This window comes from Pieris rapae, chromosome 23, assembly GCF_905147795.1.
Source record: "Pieris rapae chromosome 23, ilPieRapa1.1, whole genome shotgun sequence".
NCBI classification, from domain to species: Eukaryota; Metazoa; Arthropoda; class Insecta; order Lepidoptera; family Pieridae; genus Pieris; species Pieris rapae.
Genome location: NC_059531.1, coordinates 2,609,060 through 2,622,977, shown reverse-complemented (window position 1 = coordinate 2,622,977; position 13,918 = coordinate 2,609,060). Strand labels below are relative to the sequence as shown.

The 13,918-nt window shown below is 32.2% G+C and overlaps 1 protein-coding gene across 3 annotated transcripts; it reads left to right on the top strand.

Annotated features, from left to right (window-relative positions):
* On the top strand, window positions 1–13,132 carry LOC111004028 (probable serine incorporator). Of its 3 annotated transcripts, XM_022274838.2 has the most exons (11): window positions 1–165; window positions 554–718; window positions 945–1,033; window positions 2,066–2,161; window positions 3,452–3,630; window positions 5,017–5,132; window positions 6,163–6,381; window positions 8,348–8,477; window positions 9,491–9,508; window positions 11,179–11,323; window positions 12,674–13,132. In XM_022274838.2, exons 1-11 carry the CDS (start codon window positions 130–132, stop codon window positions 12,804–12,806), a joined length of 1,326 nt encoding a protein of 441 aa, XP_022130530.1. In that variant the 5' UTR covers window positions 1–129; the 3' UTR covers window positions 12,807–13,132. The 3 variants fall into 3 exon arrangements, with proteins under 3 accessions (XP_022130530.1, XP_022130537.1, XP_022130544.1); XM_022274845.2 differs by lacking the exon at window positions 9,491–9,508 and having other exon boundaries at window positions 11,164–11,323; XM_022274852.2 differs by lacking the exon at window positions 9,491–9,508 and having other exon boundaries at window positions 2–165.
* The last annotated feature ends 786 nt before the right edge of the window (window positions 13,133–13,918 follow it).

Genomic DNA, 13,918 nt, shown 5'->3' with positions numbered 1-13,918 from the left:
CATAATTCATAAATAATTGTGTTGTTTTCTTTGTTCGAACTTAGGGGGACGAACATTTCTGTGTTTTTAAATTATTGTTGACCAAAAGATTAAGTATTTCTTCTGTGATTTTCGTAAGTAATTGCGAAAATGGGTGCCGTACTAGGCCTATGTTCTGCAGCTCAGGTAAGATGTCCCTATTTAAAACCTATATATAGCATTGAGTCCGACTGGTTCAGGGACATAGTTATTGATTTTCTTAATAATTTACAAATATCAGAAAGTAGCTAACGTAATTACGTAATAACAATATATTCATTATTTATGTAAAAGTTTCATTACACACTTAGACAAGATATACATGACTCATTACGTACATCGTATCTTCATGAAGGAAAACAGTTTTGACTTTCTAATTCTACATGATAATTTCCTTATCATGAACTGCCCAAAAATATCTATTGTTTCTTAGAAATTTGTCTTACAATATCAAATCATTAAGAATGTATTTTGGTAAAAGAAAAACAAATTCATAACTTGTGTCCGAATATAAGCTCTTCTATTTTATTCACAGCTGGCCTGTTGCTGTGGAAGTGCAGCATGCTCCTTGTGCTGTTCAGCATGTCCTTCTTGTGCAAATTCCACGTCTACACGTCTCATGTATACACTTATGTTACTACTGATGACAGTAGTGGCTTGTATCACACTTGCTCCGGGCTTACATGATGTTATGAAAAAGGTAAATGCAGCTTCTGCAATGAAAACTTTCGAGAAAAAACTAGAGATTTGAGCTAGGCTATTAGTGTTTCAAATTAATATTCTTAGGTTCGATTTTACAATATAATAAAGAAAACTTAGTGAGTTTAGTATTCATAATATCTTGAACATGTAAAAAAAATATATTACCTTGTTTTCTTTCCTTCCATACTATATTTTTTTAGTTAGTTAAACTGATTGTGTTTCAGGTTCCATTCTGTGAAAATTCAACAGGTATAATACCTGGTGACATTAAATTTGATTGTGATCAAGCCGTTGGATATCTCGCTGTTTACAGGTAAAAACAATTTAGTGAAACCAAGTACTAAAATAGCAGTAGAAATTCTATTTAGATATACAAAAGGGACTTAGCATAAATTTTTTCCTAACAACAGCCTATTTAGACTTAACATGTAAATTTGATCTTTGCAATAAGTTTCATGTTTAAATGCTCAATAGATGAATTTATATGTGTCTGCCCCATAAGTGTTATAGGACTGTTTAAATATGCACTCAGTGGGGCATGAGGCTTGTTTCTGTATTTGTATTTATTAACTAATTATTTTGTATTAAGATTTGCGAGATTGGTTTAGGGACTTGTTGTCTGGCATATATAAATCAAATGTACAACTACAAAATTTTGACACATACAGTACCCTTGTCAATCAAAAGCAGTTATCTTAAGCATGCAAATTATTATATTTAAATTAAAAAAAAAAAAAACATTTGTGCAATTCACACATGGTAGAAGTGAAACCTTCAAAAACAAGTATAAATTAATCATTTTCCACTATCTAAATGTGTGTGTTCTTTAAAAACAGTATATTTTAATTATACATTTTAATTTATAAGTTTAATATAAATCTTTAATTTGACAAAAACTAAAACAACGAAAGTTTGAAATTCGATCAAAAAAAAAGCGGCAGTAAATAGAGGCTGTATAATGCCTCCTATCTCATTTTCTCCCACGTTAAATCATATGATGAATTGATGTTTCTGTCTCTCTTTACCGCTGCATCCGGTTTGAAATCACGACGATTCGAAAGAAGTTTATCTATCTCATTTTCTCCCACGTTAAATCATATGATGAATTGATGTTTCTGTCTCTCTTTACCGCTGCATCCGGTTTGAAATCACGACGATTCGAAAGAAGTTTATCTATCTCATTTTCTCCCACGTTAAATCATATGAATTAATGTTTCTGTCTCTTCTTACTGTCGCTTTTTCGTTGCATCCGGTTTGAAATCACAACGATTCTAAAGAAGTTTCACTTCAATACCTAATAGTTGCTAGGAGACATTAAAATTTATTGAATTGTTTTTTATTCCAGGATTTGTTTTGCCACATGCCTATTTTTCCTATTAATGATGCTTTTGACAATTGGTGTCAAATCTTCTAAGGATCCTAGAGCTGGTATACAAAATGGGTAATTATAATTATATATAATTAACTCTAATATAACCGTAATTAAAGTGATAATAATTGATGAAAATGTTAAATATTTTAAATGTGTGTTCGAATGTTGTCTCTGTAGCCAACATAAAATAAACCAGTAGTTTCTTTTATGTTGGCTACAAATTACAACGCAATAACAGCATAACATCCATATAAGGAAGTAATTTTTTTGTTAAAGTTAGTCTGCTAGTGTTTGTTGTGTGTGTATAGATATATTTTTAACCTCAACACAAAAACCGTGTAATAAGATTGACGAATCAGTGTCTGCAAAGTGACTCCTAAACTAATAGACTGAATATGATGATAGTTTCTTTGTCAGAATACTGATATGATGGTTCTTATCTATTTATGAAGTACTAGGCAATATGTGCTTCTTTTTAAACATGTTAATAGAACCAGAATTTCAACTAGGAAATTCATTTATGAAGTGAAACTTCTTTAATGAGGTTAAAAAATTTACGGGTGAAACATCACAAAGGTGAGTATCGTTTTTGTCGAAGAAAAGGGAGAGAGAGATTGAGAACGATCAAGAGAGAGTGAGAGAGGGAGATCGAGAAAAATACACGCTATTGGTTGATGTATTCGTTTAGTAATTACATATTAGAACTTTAGATGGCAATTCTATCGCGTAACGTCTTGTGTGTGTCAGTTAACTCAGATTTTTTATTTACTTAACTTATCATTAGCACGTATACAGTGTGTAAACTGTGTGAATATAGATATACAAATACATGGAGTGATCACATACTGGTACATATCTATTGGGGCTTTTACCTAACTACAAGCCGTCGGAAATATCTGCAAACCTCGCTGGAATGCGCTTCCCCGCACCCCGCCCCGTTTTCGCCTATCCAGTACCGTTGCCAACGCAATCGCCGACGCACGTGTATTATTCTTGCTTTCGTAATCGCATTTTAGTGTTTATTGTTTCTCTGTTTGGTGAAATATTACATAAACTACCTATTTAGTGCTGTATGTAAGATGGGTAGGACTATACATAGTGCAGAGCGGAATTAAAAAATAAGTACACAAATAAAATATTTTTTATTTTTACATCTTCAATTTTTTTGCTATCTCTCCAGTTTGTATGACGTCATTAAGCCAGGTTCGCAGATATTTCCGACGACTTGTAATAATTAATTTACAAAGAAGTTTCACTTCTGTCATGTACTTTGTACGCAAGCACTTTTAATTATTTACATAGTTTGTTATCTGCCATAAGTAGTTGTTTTTCCTCTTACACTCTTAAGAAATCTTTCAGATTCTGGGGTATTAAATACCTGGTTGTGATCGCTGGAATCATTGGAGCATTCTTTATACCCGAAGGTCAATTCGCATCAACATGGATGGTGTTTGGAATGATTGGAGGCTTCTGTTTCATCATCATACAACTGATACTTATCATTGACTTCGCACATTCCTGGGCTGAAAGATGGGTTTGTAAGTAATTTTTTTTTAATATATGTCTGTTAATAGTTATGACCATGTGCACCAATAGATCGGATGAGGTTACTAAGACCAAGGACAGGCACAGCTAATCAGGGGTTGTTTAAGTATTAGGTAAACAAATTTACTTCAATTTATCCCCCCACCCCCCCTCTTTGTCAGCGAAAGTAAGCGAAGCTGTCAAAATTAGTTCATAAACGAAAAAATTTTTTGTAGGAATTCCCGGAAATATTATTTCGTTTTCAATATATCATAAGTTCATAGACGTAACTAATGTGTAAAAAGTATTATATTCTATTAGTTATTTTAAGTAAAATAGATTTCAATAAATATCTTAGATTTTTTTATTATAATAAGTTTAAGATATTAATTTCATCATTCATTTACTAATATATGTACCTAGTAATAGAAAATAGTAAGTAGATAACCTTATAAACCAATTATGGTAATATATAATTAGTTAACATAATAAGAGTACAGTGCAAAGTAAAGATTATATACATCGTAGGCAAGATTATATAATCTAGATATTATCACGGTATTGTATAAGTATATGATTTGGTAAATAATGTAATCGGGTACATATATAATATATGAAAAGTATTCCAGTTTAAGATATTTATTTCTCCTTCAGACAAGAGACACTATACCAATACTAATAAAACATTACGCTTATAAAGAACAGAAGATTAATTAACGACACAAAAATGAAAAGATAAGAACACATTTTTTCTTATCTTAAGTTATATACGATTATACATTTTTGTTTTATTTTTATTTTTACGATCGGTTAACACTAGTTAACTAATTAGTTTGTGATTCACCCGCATTCATTCGGTTCATCTCGGATCTCAGATTGTTTTCAATCAATCAGACTGTGACAATCAATTGTTCTCCTATCTGCATCCCAATAACCAAAGCCTACAAAGACATCCATTTTTCTGGGGCGGATAGAATGCAATCTGTTCGCTCTTATTAAATTATAATATATATGAAATATCAGTGTACTCATATTTAATAATAAATATAAACCAAATAAAGAAAATAAACCGTACTAATAAATCATTAAAATATACATGTCTATGTTTAAAACATATCAAATAGCCTTTATTTTAAAACCTTTAAATTATTTTAAAAACTGGTGTAAGTTAAAATCTTGAGATAGGACATTGGCTGTCATTTTCATACAAAGGTGTGGATAGACCGATCTGACCTACCATGGATAGCTTGTATCGACAGATGGGTATTACAATCTGTCAATTGGTTTGGGACACTTTTATGAATATTTGTATTGTCTATCTCGATAGTCAAAAATGGATTGAGATAGGTTATTGGGTTTGTTATAATATCGTAATCTTATTGCTTCGTACTTATTTTTAGCGAATTACGAAGAAAGCCAATCTAAGGGATGGTACGCAGCTCTGGTATTGGGAATGCTGGCCTGCTATGCCCTCACCATCACCGGGATTACGCTTCTCTTTATCTTCTATACCAAGGTAAGGTTAAATTGTCATTAATAAAAATTCTTCAGAACGTATGGAAAACAATATTTTATTAAAGAAAAAATCAATCAAAGAAGCTGTGTGAGTATTTTTTGTACTCTACCCTCTATTAGTGTTTCATTATCGTTGTCTCTCATTAGGGTTGCCTGGAAGAAATCGCTTGTAAGCGATAAGGCCCCGCCCTTTGCCTTATAACTTTTGTAACTGTTTTTATTTTTATTTTTGTTATGTGTGTTTTTGTATAAGGCGATAGAGGATAAATAAATAAATCAATAAGCTGGGAATGGGTATAAGCTGTCACGTGACACCTGTCAAAAACTGATTTATGTCAACTCCTTGATTGACACTGTCAATTATCATAGACAAGAAGCACATTGTTTTTTTTTATAGAACAGGCGGCAAACCTGATGCTAAGTGACACCGCCGCCCATGGACACTCAATGCCAAGGGCTCATGAATGCGTTGCCGGCCTTTTAAGAATTGGTACGCTCTTGATGGACCCTAAGTCGAATTGGAATTTAATTATTGATGGAATCTTTCTGTTGGCCTTAAAGGCCTTTAGAGCTCAACTCAGGCTGTTTTCCATATGACTAGCGTACTCCGTAAGGCCGTCTTCAGCGAGATCTGTAGTCAATGGTCTGAAGGGCCTGATGGAAGCTCTGGAGCAAAGTACCAAGTAAAGGTTCACGCCTTCCTTGGGAAAGGCGGTTTCTTAACCTTACCTGATTTTGGATATTATTGGCTGCGCCATATTTTTTTAATTTGGCATCATCCAGGGCCCTTCTTCGGGCCTACTCCAGGAAATTAGCAATGTGTGTGTGTGTGTGTGTTCAAATTTATTTATTTATTTATTAACACTTTGTTGCATTACATAAAAGGAAAATATTAAACATAATTTAATGACAAGCAACTGGCGGCCTTATCGCTTTAGAGCGATTTCTTCCAGACAACCACTGTTAGTAAAGGAAAAAACCACTATTTATTGTGGTAAGTGAGGAGTAGTTTAATTTTTATTTTTTTCCAGCCCGATGGATGTGACCTATCCAAATTCTTCATATCAATCAACCTGATCCTGATGGTAATAGCCAGTGTGGTGTCCATCCTGCCATCGGTTCAGGAACACCAACCAGGCTCTGGTCTGCTGCAGTCGTCTGTTGTGTCTCTGTATGTCATGTATTTGACCTGGTCTGCCCTTTCCAACTCAGCTGGGGAGTGTAACGCCAGTATTTCTGCTACAAATGAGGTATGTTGTGAGAGGGACAAAGATGTGTGTAGGCTGATGTCTGATAAGGACAGAAGATGTAAACTGTCTCGTTCTTGTGCCTTGAGTGTGAGAGGGACAAATGATTATTAATTTGCGAAATATAGTAAATAATAAAATACTTATGTTATTGTGATCATATGTGATCTATTCTATTCTATTAATCATCATGTTATAGTTATTATTTAATTAATTTAAAAAAAAAATTTCAAAGATTAAAATTAATATTGTATGTACATATAATTTGGCTATTGATGAACTTTTATATATACTATGTATTTATATATTTAATATTTTAATATGGCAACACAGGACCCTAAAGAAGTTTGGGTATGTACGGAAGATTCAAAATTTTTATCATTATATGTTCTCCTATATAATTTCTTATTCACATGCTCTTCAATCACACATTATGTCAAGACCTATCAGATTTTGTATAATTATTTCTCTTTGTATTGAAATGTAGCAAAACTTATTGCGTTTATTTTATATATATTCCTAGGTATGTCATATGTTGTAAACCATTATTTCTAAATCTCTGCCCTTCCGATATTTCCTTAAATGTTATCATATTTTGGGCATCTCTTTAATAGTATTGTCTTTTATTAACTTTTACACATTTAAAGAAAAACACTTTTTTAACGGATTGAAATTGTGTATTATTGTAAACTTGAAATCAAAAACCACACCAATTTCAATATAGAGGACGGCCTAAAATTATCAAACACCTGGGATCCAATAATATCCAAATTAAAATCTCAACACAAACAATCCGCGAAAATGGAGGACACCGTGAGCAATTTCTGCAGAAACCCTACATCTTTTAGTCGATACAAACTCCGGGGAAATAAATACAGATAATACAACATTTTCTACAGCTGTGATACTTTTTGACATTCAACACCTTTGTCTTCAGTCACCGTGACCACGCACGCTGTAAGGCACGCGAAACGTCGGTTAAATTTAAAATTATTTTTAAATAATTATAAGTTTACAAATACATAACTTCAATCCATTAAAAAAGTGTATCTCTTTAATAGTTCATAATATGAAATGGGCATAATATGCCCATTTCCACTTAAGTATTCTATCTTTCCATCGTAACAAAGATAAGCGAATATAATTGTAAAGTTAAGGTTCTATAATTTATCTCATTTTCATACTTTTGCTTTGTGTATTTAAAATCACTTTTTTAATCATCAATTGAATATTTCGAAGAAATCAATCGAAACTTAGCGCTAGATATCTTGCATATTGGTGTCATTATTCGTGAGTCACTTGTTACAGTTGTAAATAGATATATACATAGTTGAGATAATGGGCATGGAAATATTTCACGAGCACGTCTACGTTGGTTACGTACAATTACGTACACATATCGTATTTATGGAGGGTGAGATTCAGAAACGAGACGATCTCACTCCCGTTGCCTATGTTATTACGAATAAGGGGATCGGATAAAGTAAATCGTTTAAAGAGGTTGTTAACGAGGAATTGAATTGCACAAAAAAACACAAATTACCAGAACATCCAGGAAACTACTAAAAAACTTGATACTTGTCGAAATGCATTTGTCATATGGTCGTAGCTTTGCAGATATATCACTTTAACATATGAGGAATCTGAGCACATTTTAGTACGGATTCGCTTGTTTGAGACCTAATTATATACTTAACTACATACACTCACAAACACACACATCAAACACACACATGCGCACATACACACACAAATACGCATGTATAATAAGTTCGTAGCTATTCTTTTAAGAATTATTAGAATTTGTATAAATAAGGGAAGTAGCAAGTCAACCCCAACACAAGTGTGTTTGACTACTTACGGGGGCTGTCTCATACTCATGTATTTCATATTTAAGAGACAATAAAAAAAAATATCGAAATAAATGCTGTCAAAACATTCTCTTTAGCGACGTGTTTTTGTTTTCTAGACATCGTTTGACAAGGAATCTGTGATTGGCTTAGTAATATGGGTATGCAGTGTGCTCTATTCTTGCGTCCGCACAGCGTCCTCCTCATCAAAGATCACAATGTCCGGACACATTTTGGCGAAGAAAGAAGGTATATATAATTTTTTTTTTTGGGATTTTAAAAGCCGGCAACGCAGTCGCGAGCTCTGGCGTTAAGTGTCCGTGGAAGTATCTGGAGAGCCTTCTGTCTGTTATATATAGAGACGAACTTCAAAATGTGGCGAACAAAAGTTTAGGATCTTTCTAAAATTATATACAAAAGGTTACAGAAAGAAATAGTACATAATAATACTATTTAGTTCTACAACTACAGATAATACTACCGTAAGTATTATGGGTGGAATAAATTAAAAAAAAAAAATACTTGAACGGCATAAAAAAAATTTACGTCTATTACGTTCAATATACGTTCATGCCAATAGAAGCCCATTTAAATATTATTATTAAATGAGTTTTGCTTTTAATTGTTATTGTCATATGTCGCAGCCAACCTTAATTAGTCGTTCAATTAGCCTAAATCACTAAACAGCGCAGTTTACTAGGGTCTAAATTGTCCAAACATCTGGGCTGTGACAGATCGATGATAATATTAAAGTAATTTTATATTTGACATATCTTCTAAGTTCTATGATCCTTTAAATCTACTGTACAAAGATTACCTGTCCACATCTTTCTGAGTTTCACTGATTTAAAATGGTCGTGATCATGTGCACTTTTTTATATCTTGTTTTAGTTTTGACTAAATAACTATGTCTTATGTATTTTTGCTTGGCTGAAAGAGATCGCTTCAAAGCGATAAGACAGCCACTTGTCCTCGATTTCATTTAATTATGTCAATATTTCTGCATCGAAGTATTTATATATAAAGAATTTCTTGTATCAGATATTTTAGCTTTTTTTATTTCGATCACATGGTCATATGAATGACCTAGGCAGGCAACTAAATGTTACAATCACCACGAATGAATATTATTTAGGCCCCTGAAATGGGCGCTGTTTAGTGAATACGCTAGGATGTTGATTGATTGGCTAATAAAGTATATATATTGTTTTATTAACACACATTAATTTACGCATATCGCGTCGCTACCCATGGCTGAGGAGGTCTAATCGATAATGAAGGTAAGGTACCAATGTAGTGGTGACGGCCTTGCTTAGTTTCGATTGTCCTATTTTAACAGCGATAGTTGTCTGAAAACTCACCAATAAAATAAAAAACCTCCCCATATTATGGATAACTGTTTTTTTTAATGGCAATGTTTGAGATGTCACTGTAGTTGTCATCTGTCAAAGTGTAGTGTCAATTTGATTGTGCGTAGTCTAATTCTTTGTTTAAATGTTGTCAGCTGTCAATGTATAGTGTGAAAACTAATTAGGTATTACTATAAAAATTATAATAATTGTCGGAAAGACTAATGGAATTGACATTATGAATAAAGTGTCAAATGTCATGTCATTTTGCATTTATATACTTAGTGTTGCTATATGTAGATAATTCAGCTACTGCCAGCATGTTTTTTATTTTATTGCTCGGGATTTATACATTATCTGTATTTTGACCTGTTCCTTTGGTTAGAGGTTCTAGAGCAAGGACGCGTTTGTCTTTTGTTTAATAACGAAGCATGCTTTCTTTTTTATTAAAAATATAATTATATTTTTTAATCCTTGACCAAAAAGTTTGCATATAAAAGCAATATTTTTTGACATTGTTTTCGGGTTCTTTCATATCTAGTAAGACTTTTTCTTATTGGTGTATATTTCTATGTATATATAAAACTATATACAGCAAAGTTAAATTAGAAGAATCTACGTCCTGTCTATGCAATGTTAGTAATTTCTAGCTACTTTAGAAATTAAAGTTACTAGCTTGCAAAAGGTTTTGGTATAAAAATAGTATATAATGGTTTGAAACACCAAATCTTTGGTGAAATTTTCAAATATATATATATATATGTTAATTAAAAATACTTATAATAAAAAGCCGGTAACTTTAAAACGCAATAACAGAGCCCTTACTAATTTAGCATGTAACAATATAATCAATAAATACAATATCGTCCATGTATACATGTAGTTGAAACTAAGATTGCCAATGCTTATAATTACGAAAGCAGTAATGAACTTAATTGGCAGAATTTAATGTGTTATTAAACTTCATTATTAAATATTTTATAAAAATAACTTAATTTATATTTTTAGTTGAATTTGGATCTAAAATAAATATAATCAGTGGCGCGCAATCTAATAGACAAGCCGGTTTCTTCACGATGTTTTCCTTCGTAAGAGCGAATGTTATAGCGCACATAGATAGTTCATTGGTGCATAGCCGGGGATTGAACCTATGACCTTAGGGATGAGAGAAGGTTAAGCCACTAGGCATAAGTAAATATATATATTTAAAAATATTTTGGAAAAATATTTGCGAAAACACTAGTCAAAGTCAACGTAAAAAAAACATTTATTCATTTAGAATGTACATTTATGAACGTCAAAAAAAAGAAATTACATTAATTGCTTCTAATTTTACATTTACTGCCAGTTCTCAAATTAAAGGTGTAGTACAGAGGATTAGAACTAGCAATAAACTCTCCGCCACTTTTTAGTTGCCATTTTTTTTTCTAGACACATAATATTCCAATTCTTGAACTCAAAGTCGATTTGAATTCTGCCAATTAATTTCTAAAGGCAAAGGAATTTGCTATCTATCTATATATATCTATTGTATATGCTAAAACCATCGCATAATAGATGCATGTCGGTTGGCTCACTGAGCCCAGGTTATGATTCCATAGAGGGAGACGGTGGTGAAGCTGGTGATGCAGAGGAGAAGGTCTACGACAACGAAGTAGAAGACACGGCGTACTCCTGGAGCTTTTTCCATTTCATATTCGCTATGGCAACGCTATACGTCATGATGACACTCACAAATTGGTACAAGTATGTATATTTCAATTATAATATACTTAAGTATTTCCTAACCAATTCGACTTAGGGTCCTTCAAGAAAAGAGCGTACCAATTTTTAAAAGGCCGACAACGCACTCGCGAGCTGTCTAGCATCGAGTGTCCATGGGCGGCGGTACCACTTAACATCAGGTGAGCCTCCTGCCCGTTTGCCCCCTGTTCTATAAAAAAAAACATTTAAAGGCCTGTATTAACATTGAGTACCTGGATGACCGGTATTTTTTATAAATTGTGTTTTTTGGAAATTATATTTAAGTACGAATTACATACTAATAAAATGATGAAATATGAATAATATTTTTCTATCTTACCGACAGAATAAAATGACATTTTCTAGAAATGATTCCTAGCTAGATCGATTTATCGCACCCGAAACCCCCCTTATACTATATTTCATGAAAATCGTTGGAGCCGATTCCGAGATTCCAAATATATATGTATATATATATTTGTACATATATAATATATATCCACTTCATAATATAATATATATATATATTATGAAGTAATGATATAATGGAATATACAAGAATTGCTCGTTTAAAGATACATATAAGATTAGTGTAAGATACTCAAATTACTAAATAAAAATTGATTTTTATTTATTCTGATTCTGATTTTTTTAAGTAGTAGTTTTAAATTCTTAGTATTATTTGTTGCTTTTAAATGTCAAATTTCTGTTTTTTAATTTGATTCTTTTGGTTTTTTTTTTAAATGTATCTTTGTCTTTTAATGCGCTTGCTTGTTTTCTGTTTTTTATACATAATTTGTTAATCCATGTAATCTGTTTTGGCTTTCTGTATTGTATTAGTATTTTATATAATAATGTGTATTAAGTAAGCTGTTAGATTACTTATAATTAAATAAAGGACCTGGATGGCCTACGAAATACCTAGCTTTGCTCGGTATTTTTATGTGTTTTTGGTAATTATATACAATAAGTACGAATTACATACTAATAAAATGATGAAATATGTACAATATAGAATATATATGCTGGAATAGGTTTAGTGTTGTTGTGTCGTTAAAGCAATTTATTGCGAAAAATTGCCGATAGATGTCAGGAAGATACATTTTATACTATTCGCCGATAGATGTTAGGAAGATAAATTTTTCAGTTTGAATTGGGACTTCTCAAACACCACCATTTTGTTATTTTCTATCATTTATTCCTAGATCGATTTATCGCCCCCGAAACCCTCTGTATACTAAATTTCATGAAAATCGTTAGAGCCGATTCCGAGATTCCGATTAGATTTATACATATATATACAAGAATTGCTCGTTTAAAGATATAAGATATATAAAATAAAATATTTTTCAGTCCAAGCTCTCAACTGTCGAAGCAGAATGTGGCGTCAATGTGGATCAAGATCACGTCGTCTTGGCTTTGTGTCGGCCTCTACGTGTGGACCCTGGTCGCACCCGCCCTTTTACCAGACAGGGAATTTAATTAGACTCCTAACCGACTCAGAGTCGTCTATTAATGTTATTCTTTAACTAACCGATAGGTTGAGGTCAACTCCAAGATTCACTTCATTAACTGTTAATTAATGGCTCTGAGTACGTTTTTAAGTAAAAGTTAATTTTGGACTACTTTTGAGTCTATGTTTTGGATCTTATTGTCTTGAAACATTTAATACCATTTAATCAGTATGTGTAAAAATATTAGCTAAGGAATATGTGTTGATTTATTTCTGACAGTGGAGAGACGATTAAAATATCTGTTATACAATTACGAACAAAGCAATTAAAGGATTCAATAAATAATTACATATTTTAATATTATTATTATTCATACTTCGTTGCAAAGAAACACATATAACACAATACATAAAAAGTACAAGAGATGCAACGGGCGACCTTATCGCTAACAAGCGATCTCTTCCAGGCAACTAAACCCGTATGAGACGATTTAACATCACGCAAAAACAAAAAAGTGGAAATCGTATGAGGGATATTCAATTTATAAAAAAATATTTACTCTATTTCTTCTGTAATTGATCTCAAAATCCCGTATTAGATGTAGTGGCATTATAGTAATTGGATATTGTATATAATCTCATTAAATATATATTAAAATTTAAGCGTTTTATTTATTCCTTACAAGATAATACAAAAATCTATGGTTGACAACCATAGACATAGACAACATCACTATGTGAAAAAGCCGCCCATTGAAGTACTTCTGAACCAATTCGACAAGGAGCGCACTAATTCTCCAACGCGAGCCGTTTGCCAATGTCAGAGCTATGTGCGGGCGAAATCACTGTATATTTGGAGTGCCTGCTTGTTTGCCCCGGGGGGCAAACATTATATAACAGTTTATATAAAAATAAAAAGATTTTATTCAGTGGTCAAAAACGTCTTTGGTATAAGATAGAATTTGTCTTCCTATATAAATTAAATTAGAAAAACAATATAGAGATAACCATTGTGGGATTTGAGGTAACAAAAGTCGTAAATTAACTTTTTGTAACAATGCTACGACATTATATTTCGTCAATCATCTTGATAAATAATAAATGGAAGAGTTTTGTTAAAGAAATGTCGCGTAGCAAATAAGAAT

Excerpts from the sequence above, each read along its gene's own strand:
- LOC111004028 (XM_022274838.2), top strand. The coding sequence starts at position 130 with ATGGGTGCCGTACTAGGCCTATGTTCTGCAGCTCAG. Across the intron at positions 719-944 it reads TACATGATGTTATGAAAAAG|GTTCCATTCTGTGAAAATTC; the intron begins GTAAATGCAGCT and ends ATTGTGTTTCAG. Across the intron at positions 5,133-6,162 it reads TCTTTATCTTCTATACCAAG|CCCGATGGATGTGACCTATC; the intron begins GTAAGGTTAAAT and ends ATTTTTTTCCAG.